At 43.2% G+C, this 15,359-nt stretch overlaps 1 protein-coding gene across 1 annotated transcript in view; it reads right to left on the bottom strand.

Annotated features, from left to right (window-relative positions):
- Window positions 1-15,359, bottom strand: part of LOC115356462 (transcription initiation factor TFIID subunit 4) — a 111,752-nt gene that overhangs the window by 23,098 nt on the left and 73,295 nt on the right. Inside the window, exon 14 of the mRNA XM_030047635.1 lies at window positions 7,265-7,387. Coding sequence (XP_029903495.1) covers window positions 7,265-7,387 — 123 coding nt within the window. The remainder of the gene's footprint in view (window positions 1-7,264; window positions 7,388-15,359) is intronic.

Below are 15,359 nucleotides of genomic sequence, written 5' to 3' on the forward strand. Positions count from 1 at the left end.
CCTGCATTACTTTAACAGCATGATTAATAATAATAAAAAAAACAAAACAAAACAAAACAAAAAACAAAAGCAACAGCTAATCCGAAGGTCAATGCAAATGCACCCACCAGATCAAACAGTAGCCTCCATAAAGTTAAGAGCAAAAGTGGAGCTCCGCAGAGCAGCGTGTTTAAGATTGCTAAGAAGAAGGGCAAGTTGGTGGTCTTTGCCACTGTTAAAATTCATACTGAAGGTATGGTCTAGACAAGGAAAAGAGAGAGGAGAAAGAAGGGGGCAGGAGGTAGAGGGGGAGGGAGGGTGTGGCAGGAGAGGGGTTAGAGGAAGAGAAGGAGGAAGTGAGTAGCTTGTGCAATATCGTCCCCTGTAGTGCCAGGGACCAGGCCTGCCCTTCTAACCAAACAGCATTCCCAGTGTGCTCATGTTCTGGGCAGTGAGGGGAGAAGAGAGCAAGGAGAGGAGAGAGAGTGGGAGGAGGAGCGAGCAGTTTGTACCATACTGTCCTCTCTGCTAGCATGCAGTTGGCCTGTCTCCTTAACCAAACAGCCCTGTCGGTCCTAGTCCTCTGAGTCCCTACACTACCCTCCGGCACCGGAACCCTTGTGCTCTGTGAGTTTCCTGTTTGTCTGGTTGAAGACCTGGCCGTTTTACTCCCAGGCGGCATATTGGGAGGGACGCAGGAGGAGGAGTAGCAGAAAAAGAAAGGCACACGAGAGGAGGACAGAGGGGAGGTTGGCGGGGAGAAGGCAAAGGGAGAGACACTGAACACTCCCGAGTTGGGATTGATTTACTTCATTAACCGAGATTACAAGTTTAACTTACAAACCAGAGGTCAAAATTTCTCATTAACAAGGGGACCGTGGAGAACCTCAGGGCCTGGAGACCACTCTTATTACTGACTACACATTTCAATCTGTCTTTGATGTTCCATGTCTGCCTTTCTACCCCCTCTTCCCCCCTCCTATTTTTTTGGCAGCGAGGTTGATTTTAATTGTAGCTATAGAACAGAGCATAGTTTGCCTGTAAGCCAGCCTCCACATCTGTAGTGAGTGCAGCTTTAGTGATATTGGGTGCAGTCCATAGCTTGGGGCTAATTTTAATGGTTCCCCCCCCTTTCATTGGAGCCTCAGATTGTTTTCCACGTGATTCCTGTTAATTTAGCTGGAGGAAAGGGCATCAGTTTTCCTTGTGCTTTTCCCCCTCTCTCCCCATGCCTCTCACTCTATTGCCTCACTCCTTCTTTCTGATCTACAGCCTCAAAGTAAGAAGGTGAAATGAATTCAAATGGAAAAATAGACTCTGCTCACTATTAAATCGCTCGCTACCTTTTTCCCTACCATTGCGCCTGGTCGAGACAGATAGGAGAAAGGCAATGTGGCTGTACAAACCGGGGCAATTTAGCTGCTATTGTTGCTTTCACGTCAACAAACAAGGCTCTTCCTTTGATGTGATAAATGGCCTAAGTGCCTGGATGATAACTCTGAGCTCGTAAATGTGTCAAGGATGTTTCGGAGCTCTGAGCATGTTTAACACTACAGGACGCTCCATCAGTGTCTGCTGAGGCACATTTTACATCGCAGAACCTTTCATGCTAACCTTAAATGTCTCGAAGAGTCTCTATTTGGCTCTCTCAACCTAGCAACACAGAAACCACGCGATTTGCCCTTAAAATTGGGGGTTCGAAAAGGCACTAACCACTAGAAAAGGGAGGCGAACACACAATACACCAAAAGTCACTGGGGGGAAATGAAACAGTAAAGTGTTCAAATCATGCTAAATGTGTGAAACAGAACAGAGTATAGGGGGTGTGATAATATTGCAATGCAACTGATAATATATTAAATCTACTAAATATATTTGATAAACTAAATCCATTTTCATCTCTACAACATACAAAATGATAATAAGTTTAAGTAGCAAGTTTGAGCATATTCTTGTGGCAAAATGCAAAAACCACATTAAATGTCTGTTTATATCACTCTCTCAAATGATGAGGACCTGGAGAAATTTAAACCCAGTGCCAGGGTAGAAAAAGACAGCAATGCTGTGGGCTGTCATCAAACCAGTCAAATTTCACTAGGGCCACTGGTGCTCACTTTTTAACTGTTATGGGATCACCGAACAAGTTGCTATAGTTTGCTGGCAAGGGACAAACAACAATAGATGACAAATGGCTCAACTGATGGCAAGTACACCAAAAAACACTTAGATATTCCTTGTGTTTGTAGTGAAGTGCACCCTGCAGACAAGAAAAAAAAGCATAACCTTTGGGAGGGTAATGTACAACCAGACTTCACTAAGGCTTTAGAAGAAGACTTTTGCAGACACCACAAACCCACAAGTGATGCATTTCCAATAGTGGTGTATATTAAATGTCATAGTTTGTTAATAAAAAGAACTGAAGAAGCAGTGAGATGGAGAGGATTATAATCTTCATTTGAGAAAATGCAAATACACATAGAAGATAGCATTGTGGCTAAGCTAATGGCAAAAACTTGTTCTACCCAGACAGAACAACAAACCAGAGTTGATGTTTGTGGGGGAGTGTGCGAGAATCCTATTTCAAACCAATCAATATGATGCCTTTGGCTCACCAAGGTCTCATTATTCCACATTTTATGACAAGAATTTTACTAGACCTCCTTTGTTTAAGGCAGAGGTGTGACTATGCAGGATTAATTTCACAATAACTAGATACTGTCAGATCAAACATTTTAGCATTAGCTACCAAATCTTTCTTGTAACTGCTTGCAGATAATGTACAAGCTGACATTTGGAGGGCAAAGGTCACTTGAGCCTTGGTCAAATTCCCTTCCACCTTCACATGCCCTTCCTCACCTTACTACATCCCCCCCAATGTCATTCTCAAGGCAGCCTGGCCCTTGGCCTTTGCACTGCTCTTCAAAAGCTCCTGTGTGCTGACTGCAGGGCTATGTTAGGGAACTGTGGATGGGGGTTGATGGGGTTAGCAGTATGTGCCTGTGCGGCCCCTGCCTGTGGTGTGACACGCTGCTGGGGCCACAGCAGGCCGTCCTCCAGCAAGCCAGCTAGCAGCCATTGGCTCCTTGGAACTAATCCGCCTTGCGGAGCCCTGTAAGGCCCTCTTTGTTCCCTCCTGCAGACCAGATCAGGCTGGAGACAGACACTCCAGTCTTGACTGGCTATCAGTTTCACAGCCTGTGGCGATCCACATCCAGGCTCAGGTCCAAACTCAGCCAAGCCACCATCAAATTAAAGGTGGTGGTTTGGAGGGGGGCTGGAGGTGGTGGTGCTAGTGGGGTAGGGGTTGTAACAAAATTGTGTCACCTGCATTCCGTCACGGTCCAAACATGGTAGAAAGGTGGTCTTAAGAGAAAAAGGAGGTGCAGGAAGGATAGAACATTGGAGGGGAGGATTTCAACAGGAGCTCTGCTGCTCAGCTAACGGAGCAGGATCTCAACAAGCCCATTATCTGGCTCCTAATTTGAGCTCTGGCGCAGCACTGAAGGGCTGCCTTTGTCTGGGATTAATGCGGAAAGCTCAGGATGCGATGTCAGAGGGAAATAATCAGCGTGGGCCCTTCATAACGTTGGCTGCCTGTGCTCCTGGCCAGGGCCCCCTGGCTCATTTCTGTGGAGATGAAATCTATGACAAGCCCCTCAGTGAAGCTAAGAGCAGGCAACAGTCCAGTAACACCCACAGGCCTCCAGGCATCCTGTGACCCCCTTAGAAAAGTCACATTCACTTTGCTCTGGAGAAGGGAAAGAGAACGCCGCTGGCGCTTCCAGCCCATGTGAAATGAAGAAATGTGAGGAGGTGAAAACGAAGTGAAAATAAGTTAAGATTCCTCCTCCGCCCCCTCTGCAATGACTCTAGAGGAGGGGTGCGCTGTGACTTCACTTCATTATGCCCCTCTAATTAAACGTGAACAGGACATTAAAAAAAGAAAAAGAAAATGAAGAAAAAGAAGATAAAAAACAACTCTGGAATAATGTATATTCATGTTTATGTTGTGTAACTGCATTTTGGAAAGCAGTTTGGGAGTCTTTTTTTACTGCAGCAGAGGGTCGGGGCTAATACTCATCAGGGTAAAACATTCTGAAAGAGGTTGGCACTGCACTCAAGGACCAGAAGTAATGCTTTTATTTTGTTATTTATGCTTTTTTACCGGGTGCATTACTATGCTCCTCTACAGCAGATTGCTGCTAAGTGAAGGATGTGAAGATGCAATCCGATAAGCAGGTTATTAAAATGACCAATTGACATTCAAAATTCAGACTTTTTTTTAGATTCATCATATTTACAGATGAATGTGTGGAATTTAAATCTTTTAAGATTTTTTTCCCCCTGCCTAAAGGAAAAAGTGACTGGTTAGCAACCATGCGTAACCTCATGTATGACCCTGTGCTGGAGAAATACGACACTCATGCAGTTCCTTTCAGAACCTCAAACAAGAGGCAGTTCTTTTATAATACCATAATTCAGCTTAATTAAGAACAGACTAAGCCGGCCACATGGGAGTAAAGTCACCATGCTCCATGGTCCTTGTCAGTATACATATGGGCTCATGAACAGATATTTCTCACCATGGTGCTCACTTTGGCTAACTGAGGTTTTGGAGTGTTGGTTATTAGATAAATTCCTACACAGGCTAATACATAACAGGTTAACCATGCAGAGGATCTGTGGTATTAAGAACACAGTGGCTCTCAAAACCAAAGGCCCTGGGGAGAGGGACACCAACAAAGCACCCTGCCCACAAAACAAACCCGCTGCCTGGCGGCTTCAGAAAGGTACTGGCTCATGACTCTAATCTGAGATTTCATATTTGTTCATCTTCATCCACTTTGTAGATGAATAAGCATGAGAACAATGGTTCAGAGGGCTGCATACTGTGCCCCCAACCCACCACTGCAGCTTATCAGCCCTCTCTCTAAACAACCTCAGCAAAAAACACTCATAAACTCGCACCAGCAAAATGCTATGTGAACAAGGATGCCAAACAAGGATGCCATACTTAATTGAACTGCACGTGTTTTTCATTTCATTATTCTGTTAATAACTTGTGGTAGCAATCAATATTATAGAAGAATAAATAAGAAAAGATAGGTATTAGGTAGACCCTAACAAGACCTTCTTCTTGAGAAAAAAACTATTCTAATTAAGTACTGAACTGAGAAAGAGCACGGCAGCTAAACAAAAAGTTGTCTTTGTAAACACATTTGGTTTTGTTTACATTTAAATTTTCTCAGCAAAACACTTTGTGTATGTCCTTAGTCCTAATAAACACGTTGAATGCATTTTCTACCTCAAAATACATTTGCAAAGCCTCACTCCCAAAGAGTCTGAAACTTGCATTGTTTACATTGGCATGTATAGTATGTTGCCTACATGCTTATGGCGTGCAGGAAGAACATCTCGTGTAAACAAAATGGCATCCCACTTTTCCAAATGTGTACTATGGTGCCACTAGTGGTCACAAACTGGCTATCCTTACTTTTGAATGAATTGTATCAGTATGAGTCTGTTTGTCAAACAGAGGGATAACTTTCAAATGAATGTCCAGGTTTCCACCAAATTTGGTGGGAAGGTTTATCATGGGCCAAGGAAAAGGTGCATAACTTTTTGTGCCCCTTGGCTAAAAGGGGCTGTAGTATCACATGGGCATGACATATCACAAAAGGATTTTAACCTCTGAATGGATTCAAATATCGTCACAAAACTTTGAACAGGTTCATCATGGGCCACAGGAGATCTCATTAACGTTTCAGGCCATTCAGTCAAAGGAGGTGTGGGTGTAGGGGGCATGGCATACCACAAAAAGTAACAATGGATTACTGTAACACCACGAAATGTTGATGCAAAATTTGCCTTGGGCTAAGGAAGACCACATTCACTTCTCATACTTAACGCCTTCCTCCTCCTAGGCCACACCCATTTCCATTTTTGCAATTTCTCTGAAGGGGGAGTGTCCTCTGACTTGCTGTGTAACTGCAAGGTAATTGAAACACAGCCAAAGTTGGCATGGTGGGGGTGGGGGATGCACCATCAGTGCAGGACAACATGCTTACTTGTTTCAATCTATCACTGCATTTACATGCACTTTAGTAATCAAGTTATTCACCATGTATGGACAGTTATCTAATTTCTCAAATTACGATGTAAACAAGACAGCCAGTTTCCATAATCGATGTAAGGACTTAAGAGAAATTGGGTTAAACTGACTAGATTCTTTTGCAAGAGAAACCTGAGTATTGTGTCATGTATATATTTATTCTGAATTCTGAGCAGTTTTTTTTCCCTGTGCAGGAAAAGAGACTGGGTAAAGAAACTGACAGGATAAACACAATAAACACACACTGTACAACATCCAGTAGAGTCATAACTTGCTGTTTCACTGAAGACTGCTTAGTGATTTTATATCAGTGTTACATATGATAAAGCTAAAAACACATCTGCCACCCCTGTCAGGGAAATCCCCACAAAAGGTCAGCTGACAGGTGCTCTCCACTGGCTGTGAGTCGGCTGAATCACCTCTGTAACAGTGCGGGGAAAGATGGGGCTGGGAGAGGGACATCTTTGTCTGGCTATTATCAAGCAGAAGTTTAAAAAGACAAAGGAAGCATAAATGCTTTTGTCTTTTTAAATATAATATAATATATATAATATCTTTAATATTTTTTTCAAAATACTATTAAATATATTTTATCTTTTAATGTTTGTTTCTGCGTCGGTATATTCTGTATTGTGTGTTTTCATAAATGCAGCAGCACATATCACCCATTTCCTGAACGATAAAACTCTCTTGTGCTGTCACAGCACTAAAACCAAGTTTAGAAATTTATCTATATGACTTTATCAGTACAAGTCTCTTGACATCAATGCAATAATCAGATTTAGGAGAATATCCAGTATAAAAAAAAGATTTGGTTTGTTGGCATAGAACAAAGCAGCCAAAGAGCTGAGATTGCACTCATGTAAAAAGGTCAATAATTAGACCACCGCATCATCACAACAACCTATCACCTTTTCTAGAAACAAACTTCAGGTGAATGCTCTTCATGTATCATGGTGGCCACAATGATGGATAAGTGATGAAAAATGAGCTCCCTGAAGCATGTAGATACTTATAGGAGGTATCAGGAGAAATGTTTGCGAATGTTTACGAGATGTCCAGCACAGTAACCAATGGACGTTGTGTTATCGAGGAACTCTTCGCTAACAAGTGGAGATGGGCAAGAAACTCAACAATACAGCTTCTATCCATTCAACTGGAGCTAGTTTGTACCTCGGTCCCTGATGGGGTGGCCCCCGGTGAATCCATCTTGCGTTTTTTGCGGGGTCCGATGGCAGCTAACGCTGTGAGGTTGGCATCTCGCTGTCTCATCTGGGCAAGTTCCTGTTGTTGCATCTGATGAACACAAAAGACAAAATGCAACAGATTAGCAAACAACCTTATCTTTTCCACTTTATGTGAGATCCTGTTGTCTCAGTACCATGTGCCTCAGTATGTACAAGAATGTAAAGTATGTACAATGTTCAGCAGCACGACTCATGCCATTAAGCACTCATTTTTGTACATTTACTGTACTTTGAAATAAAGTGATTCTCATTCTAATATTTTATAATGATGTGGGTCACAGGGCTTTAGATTAACATGCCTGTAATACAAATGTATAATATACATTTTATCTGGTGTAAGGGAAAAAAAAAAAACAATTTGACAAACACAGTCAAGCAGTAACATTTGACCTCTTGTCACTATTTGAAGTCCAAATATCTGTAAATATGCCTGCTGTGTCATGTTTATGACAGGTTTTAGTGCCTTGGCTAATCTTCAATTGCCATAACCATCACATGTCATACATCAACTTATCATTGAGAGACATGAGAGACCACTTATGACAATTGTCATAACCTTGGCTAATTTCAAATTGTCATGACCAAGTTTCATGTTACATGTAGTTCAGCTCAAGTTTAATCGCCATTCTAAAATCATCCGCAACCCAATGTGCATCCATAGCAACATTAAAAAGCACAGTTGTCAAAATGTACTTGTTATCAATTGCTGCAAACACAGCTATCTTATGAACTCGATAAAACTAACGACTGGGAGGGAAAATACACCAGTGGAATTTTTTATATTGTTTCCTCCCCTTTCCTTTATTGTTGGCAAATTACCACGGTATACCATTCTGGGATTCACCATATTATATACCCTCTCTTCCACTTTTTGAGCCACCAGTGCAGGTGGATTTAAAAATGGTGTCTTTAAAGTGGTAGGTGTTGCTCATCTTGGCTTCAGTAAAATGAGTGGGTGAAATTCATGACCTGTCAGATCATCAGTCATGCACTAAGTTTCCCCCAGGGAATGTTATGGGTAAGCTTACAGCCAAAAACCTAGCTTCTATGACCAGACTATTGGGGTCCCGCTCTTTACCTGATCTGGTGTCATTCTACCCAACATTATTCTCTGCTCGTGAGAATCAGCAATTGCGTATGCTTTGCCCAGTCGGGGCTTTGTGGGTCTTCATCAATAAGATAAGCCGTTTTAGGAACAGCAATCAGCTGACTGTGTCCTGGGTGAAACCTTACATTGAGAAGTCTGTAGGGGCTATTTTGGCCTATAGTAGCAAAGGCCTATATGCACATTCTACCAGGGGTCTCATCACCTCATGGTAGAGTTCTCATATTCTGCCCGAACCCGACCCGACCCGACCCGACCCGACATTTTCGGGTCGGGTCGGGCCTAAAATTTCCGTGAATTGGGCAGGTCGGGTCGGGCTTCGGGTTCTGTGGGGGATTTCTATTTTTTTTTTTTTTTTAAATAAAAAAATAGAATTATGTGTTCTGTTATTGATTGTGACGTTTCATTTTTATGTGACTGGTGGAGAGAGTGAGAGACTGGATTGGATTTGGAGGCTAAACTTTCAGTGACAGACAGACAACCAGCTGTGCGTGCGCAACGCAAACAAGTGAGAGAGAGTTGCAGCAGTATCCCGCTGTGCTGGCAGACTCGGCAGCAGGGACGGTTTTTGCTATGGGCAGTGCAACTGGGGGCGCACGGGAAAAAAAAAAAAAAATCTCCAGTTTTCTAGACTACCGTATTGACCCGCACATGCCGCGGCACCATCAGTCGGCATCAGGCTGGCCGGCCGCGGCACCGTCCGATACCGCGCCCACCCGTCAGGTCTGCCGGATCTGACAGGTGAGCTGCCTGATGCTGGCCGGTGCCGCGGCGGGCCCGCCTGATACCGAGTGATGGTGCCCTGGTGCCGCGGCCGACCGGCTCTGCTAAATAATGGCGAATTTGGCGATTTTTTTTTTTTTTTTTTTTTTTTTTTTTCGGGCTTTATCGGGCTGTCGGGCCTAAAGTTCGGCTAATTAGTCGGGTCGGGTCGGGCCTCGGGCTGGCCCAGTCGTGTCCGGGTCGGGTCGGGTCTTAATTTTCAGGCCCGATGAGAACTCTACCTCATGGGCCCTGATCAGAGGCATCACTTTTCAGAGCAGGATGTCAAATCACCATCCTTGGATCATTCTATGCTGAGTTCTGGGCTCTTATGAGAATCAGAGTTTCCCGCGTGATGCATTACACAAGAAAGTTGGTCTTCAGAATAGGTCTGCCTGGCAATATTTCCCAATGTAAGACACAAAATGAATGCTACGAAAGGAAACTTTGGGTTACTTGTGTAACATTTGTTCTTTGAATAGTGAATATCCCACAAGTTTACCCTCCCTGCTCTAGCGAAGTGGTGGAGGAGGTGGTGAGCAATTTTGAATGACAAGTGACATGTTGTCAGCCCAGTGTATGGGGAGGAGGGTCCTGCTCCTCCCTGACACATGTTTTGGCAGTAGATTGGGTCAAGAAGGAGATGCTCCAAATGTGAGAAACTAACTCACTCAACAGAGAACCAGAGAACCCAAAGCTACTGTCAAGCACGCAAGGTCACAAACAGGCTATGTTCAGTTTGGAGAATAGAAACATAAATTTCACTTTCATTTTCATGACTGACTGACTGTATCAGAATCAGCTATTATCTGTCTGACATCTGGTGCTTGTGGAAAATACTTACTTTTGTCACAAAAAGCTTCCAGAGGGGGACAGACATTTAATTGTGCACCCATGTTTCAGTTTGCAAAATTTGATTTTGGAGGCTACCATTTGCCACTATAAGGGTTCCATGTTACACCATTGCAAATCCAAGTGAGGAAAGAGGATTTTTGAAACAAGAAAATACCATAATCAGGCCCATTAGAGGAAGAAGTGGAATACAGGAGAGAGGAAGAAGAAGATATCTCTCGCCATCTTTTCATCTGTCAATCCCTATAGTGTAACAGCTTCCCTCAGTAAAACAAAATGGAAGCCTGTTGTCAGCCATTAGCAGAACTCCTGTCAGAGTGGGAGGGTTAGAGCCTGGTCACATGGTCTCGTGATTTTTGCAGCTTGTGATGTGTAAAGGAAAGTGGTGGTGGGGCGCTGCCCAAGGTAATGTCATGTCTGGCTCCAGGGCTGAGGGGGGGACCCAGCGTTGCTGGAAGCTGCCCTTTCTATTGGGTGGACGTGTGAGGGCCTGAGGACATGGCACAGAGGGTGTCAGCGCACCATTCAAAATACACACACATGCGCGCGCGCACACACACACACACACACACACGCACACACACACACAGACGTGCCTATCAATCTTGGCCACAACATAGGGAATGCCTACCCACCAGCTTTTGCCTGCATGCCTGCCTGCTGGGAGAGAGAGGCCTAGGTCGAAGTGAAAAGGGACAATCAATGTGTGCTTTCATGTCTTTCATGTTCTTTTATGTTATCTCTCAGCGTGTGTTCGCTGGGCGCTTGTGTTTGTGTGAGACATGTGTGTCGTCTGATCGAGGGGAAATTTCATGTTGCTTTCAGATGGTGCTCTATAAAAGGTTGCTTTGGTGTACAAAGTCTGATCCAAAATGTGCATGCAGTTGCCTCTGATTTTTTCAAAAAACCCCGCTGGCAAAGCATGCCCTTTAGGGTGTTGCCACTTCACATTTAGCATGGCAAAACCGTTGAAAGATTCAAACACGCTGACAACACAAACTAGGGAAAACAGTAACAGCCAGCTGGATATCTAAGCTGCATTTATCCAGCCTCATTTTAAAAATGAGATATGTGCTGCGGTCCTAAAGAGGGAGACAGTTCAAGCATATAGCCTACCAATTAATTGAAATGATACAGAACTGATTTATGTAAAAATTCTAGGGTGCGGTGAGAAGAGTCAAGGTGCTAAGCAAAAGATGGTGTCAAAGACTAGAGATGGTAGCTGTATCCAGCTAGCAGGGTGGAGGCAGTTACTGCCCTGGTCCACATATCACATGTAGCATTACTGTTATCAATGCTAACCTTGTTAGGCTTTGACACAAGCAACACACTCTCAGCAGTCTGGGCCTGACCTTAAATAATCTTGCTGCAAAGTGAGCTGGGAAACTGACAGAGAGAGAGAGTGAGTGATGCGGGCAGGGGGGTGTGGGGGGCAGGGAAAGACAGAGACAGACAGCCAGACAGACAATGAGAAACACACACAGTGAGAGAGAGAGAGACAGGCAAATGGAAAGAAAGAGAACGGGATAGTGAGACACAGAAGGAGGCAAATAGAGAAAGAGAGGGAGGGAGAGAGAGATAGGTCTGCTATCTCACTGATGGCACCAGGATGCCGGCATCTATGCCTGGCAGTTGGCACCAGGCATGGGCTCCCAGCGCCCGCAGCAACTGCCTGCATTTTCAGATTTATGACTGTATGATGAATGCAGACTTCATTTTACCATCTGCAACCCTCCAGTCTGCATTTCCCGTCACTGAAGAGGCCACTGTGATGCTGGGAGACCGATTTCTGATTTCAATCTGGTGCCAGACTGCTAGGTCTACCTTCCTTTGATGATTGCCAACTGAGGCAGGTTTTCCTAACAAATTTTAAAGCATGTGAATTACCATTGTACACAAACTACTACATCCCTGATGCAGGCCAACATTCCAGTAGCAGGTTCAGCAGCTTTTGCAAGGAAACACATCGAGGGATCAAATCTGTGATCCTCTAGTAACAAGAAGGGCCCTCTCTCTCTCTCCTGACCAGCCTGTCGACAAAGATAAACCATATGTAAAAGCATCTCCAAAAACAGCAAAGGTCACTTAAGTCTGGAGATCCCAGATGAGAAAAATAAGAAGCTGGCAACATCCATACATTTGCCAAGTCCGATCAATGTCATATGCGCATAAATATCTGGTGTTTCCAAGTCGCATAAATACCAGTGCTTCCAGTCTGTCTGTATGCCCTTTTGAGGCAGGGAATTGGGACCTGTAAAGTCAAATTATTAGCAAAGGTCAGGAGAGGTAGAACATTTCCAAGATCCCCAATAGTATCTCTAATCAATGAATGGTCAGAGCCCTGTTGGAGGGAGGTTCTAGTCTTCACACAAACATATTTAACAGTACAACTACACAACAACTAAACAATCTACTGTCAGATGATTATGTTACAGCAAATGTGAGGAAATTGAAAATGTTCTCATTTACTGGTAGATGTGTACATTTACCAGTAAATGTCTGATGGATGAGTCTGGGTTTGGTGAATGCCAAGAGATCGTTCCCTGCCTGACTGCATTGTGCCGACTGTAAGGTTTGGTGGAGGAGGGATAACGCTATGGGCTTGTTTTTCCGGGGTTGGCCTTGGCCCCTTAATTCCAGTGAAGAGAAATCTTTTTTTTTTTTTTTTTTTTTTTTTTTTTTTTTTTTTTTTAATTTTAAGATTTTTTTTTTTGCTTTTCTGCTCTATTTGACAGTCACAGTATAAAGAGAAAAGAAAGGCAGGAGAGAGAGAGGGGATGACATGCAGCAAATGGCCTGAGGTCAGATTTGAACCCAGGACACTGAGATCAGGACTGAGCCTTAACAAGTGGTATACGCTCTACCAAGTGAGCTACCGGGGTGCTCCAGTGAAGGGAAACTTTGTGGAAACACTTTTAGGAAGCCCCTTTTCTGTTCGAGCACAACTGTGCCCCAGTGCACAAAGCAAGCTCCATAAAGCCATGGTTGGGTGAGTTTGGTGTGGAAGAACTTGACTGGCCCACACAGAGCCCCGACCTCAACCCCATCCAACACCTTTGGGAGTGGGGGGGTCATAAAAGCCTCTGTAGGTGAAATATGCAGGTGGCCCAATACTTTTGTCCATACAGTGTATCTGTAATACAGTGATCACACATTTTGTGCATTGTCCAATGCTACAGCTGTGCATCTGAGGGTCTTTTGATGAATTTAATCAGATGAAGTTATTGACCTTAAAGTAATTCTTGTAATACTACTTACTAACAAGTTACGGGCCTCATGGAGACATGTTACACTCATCCCATTTCAAAAATTATAACTGAGGCATGCTTTGTGCATCCATGCTGCACATGGATGGAAATAACTCATGTATTCTACATGCATTGTTGGACTGAATCAATGCACGGAAGCAGGTATCAATTTTGTAGCCACAGCGATCAACAGCATCTGAAAACTTGCCAAATTCTATTTCTGAAGCAATTGTCTGATGTAGTGTGAATTTCTGTCTTGTGTTACTGTGACCTGTATTTTTCACTCACATTAAGTGGGAAATATAAACTGTATAAGATTTAGTATCCCATTTAGCATCCCACTTAGCATTTCTTGTGACTGGTGTCATCAGTGTACACTTCCAGTGTGGAAGTGCTGGAGTGCAAAAATACAAGTGTGCAAGACTGGAATTGGGCGTTTGCCTTCTTAACTGATTCCCAAGCAGTTTAAACTTTTAAATGATCCCTCCCCCATTATGTCATACCCCAATAGCATGTTGTAACAGGAAATGCATAAAATCAAAACAGTAAGATGGCATTTAAGCAAAGATGACAAAACAAGTGTGCTCATGCTTTTAGGTATGCATGGTTGGAGTAAGAAAAAGTACATTGATTTTAAAAACTCAACTTGTTAATACCAAAATGTGATGGCTGTGCAGTTATGCAAGAGAATTGCTGAATGAAATATTTAAAGGATAGGCTCAGGTTTTTTGAATTCTATTCCCTTGATTCCAGGTATGGGCAACATCTAGCAATGGAGGTTACATTTATGCCTTGATCCATCCAGACAGAATTCAGCAACAGTCACTATAAACTACCCCTCGATTTTGTATAGTGACTCTTCTGTAGCACTGTATTATCTTTGCCTGCAAATATAGCGGGTTTTGCGCTGAAAAATGATTGATGAGATTTGGTCCTGTAGACTTGAACTGAGCTGTAGTTGTGGAGGTGATACTGCGGTATGGTGCACTGGATGGATAAAAGTGAAAACATAACATCCATTGCTATCTATATTATAAAAAGAACAATTTAACCTTTAATTCAGTTAGGCACTACAGTTTGAAATCACCAAGCTACTTCCTGGTATGTGGATGTACAGCATACCAGCATTGAGTTGGCTGATGCTTGCTTGATTTTCACAGCTTGGTGTACAAGGGCACACTGCATTTCCCTTATGTGGGGTTTTAAAGGCTCTACACCGCCAAAAAAGTGTAAAATGTAATTTGTGTATGGTTAAAAGCCTTACACGTGAACAATCAAACATTGCTAATGGATCCTCAAAAGCAGATATATAAGTGGTCAGGACTGCATTGTGATGTTAATTCTACAGCGCATAGTCTTGATGCAATAAAGCTGCAATATGCATACACGCAATGTAAAGTGATGGAAAGGCAGAGTGTGAAAAAGTAATGCAGACACATAAAATTAAATACAGCCAGAGGAAACATAGTATTTTCAAGCCAAGTGTGACCACACAGCAATGCGATCTCATGAAATCACATCTTTAGCCTCAAATATGAAAAATCGCAGGTGGAACCGTAGCCTATGATCAATGGGATCAAAGAGCAGAGATAACCATATAAAGACAGAGGTGACAAGGTGGGCTAGCAGATAGAGAAACCATCCTGTGACACAACTCCCAACCCTCATGACAGCAAAATAAACAGAAATCAACATCCACATGTTCTAAGCGTCCTTTAAGTTGCTCTGGCTTTCAGTGAAAATGCACGCAAGTATCAAGAAAGAGAATGTGTACAATTGCAAATAGTCTGATCCGTTTGGATACCTCAGTATTGTTTATTTAGCCAACTGTTTCCCTATCCTTGAATTATTTATACCAGTCTAACTTCAAGCACTGTACTTTAAATACATGAGTGGAAATGCCCTTCATGTGTCAAGCCCCATATAAGAAAGAACAGGGGATTTGCTCAACACAGAAAAAAGAACAGTATGTTCCCTCATGATGCAAAAATGTCCGAAATGCAGCAAGGCCCTTAGAGCAGTCTGTTCAACTCAGAGTGAAGAGGAGGATGAGT

Source organism: Myripristis murdjan, chromosome 3 (assembly GCF_902150065.1).
Source record: "Myripristis murdjan chromosome 3, fMyrMur1.1, whole genome shotgun sequence".
NCBI lineage: Eukaryota > Metazoa > Chordata > Actinopteri > Holocentriformes > Holocentridae > Myripristis > Myripristis murdjan.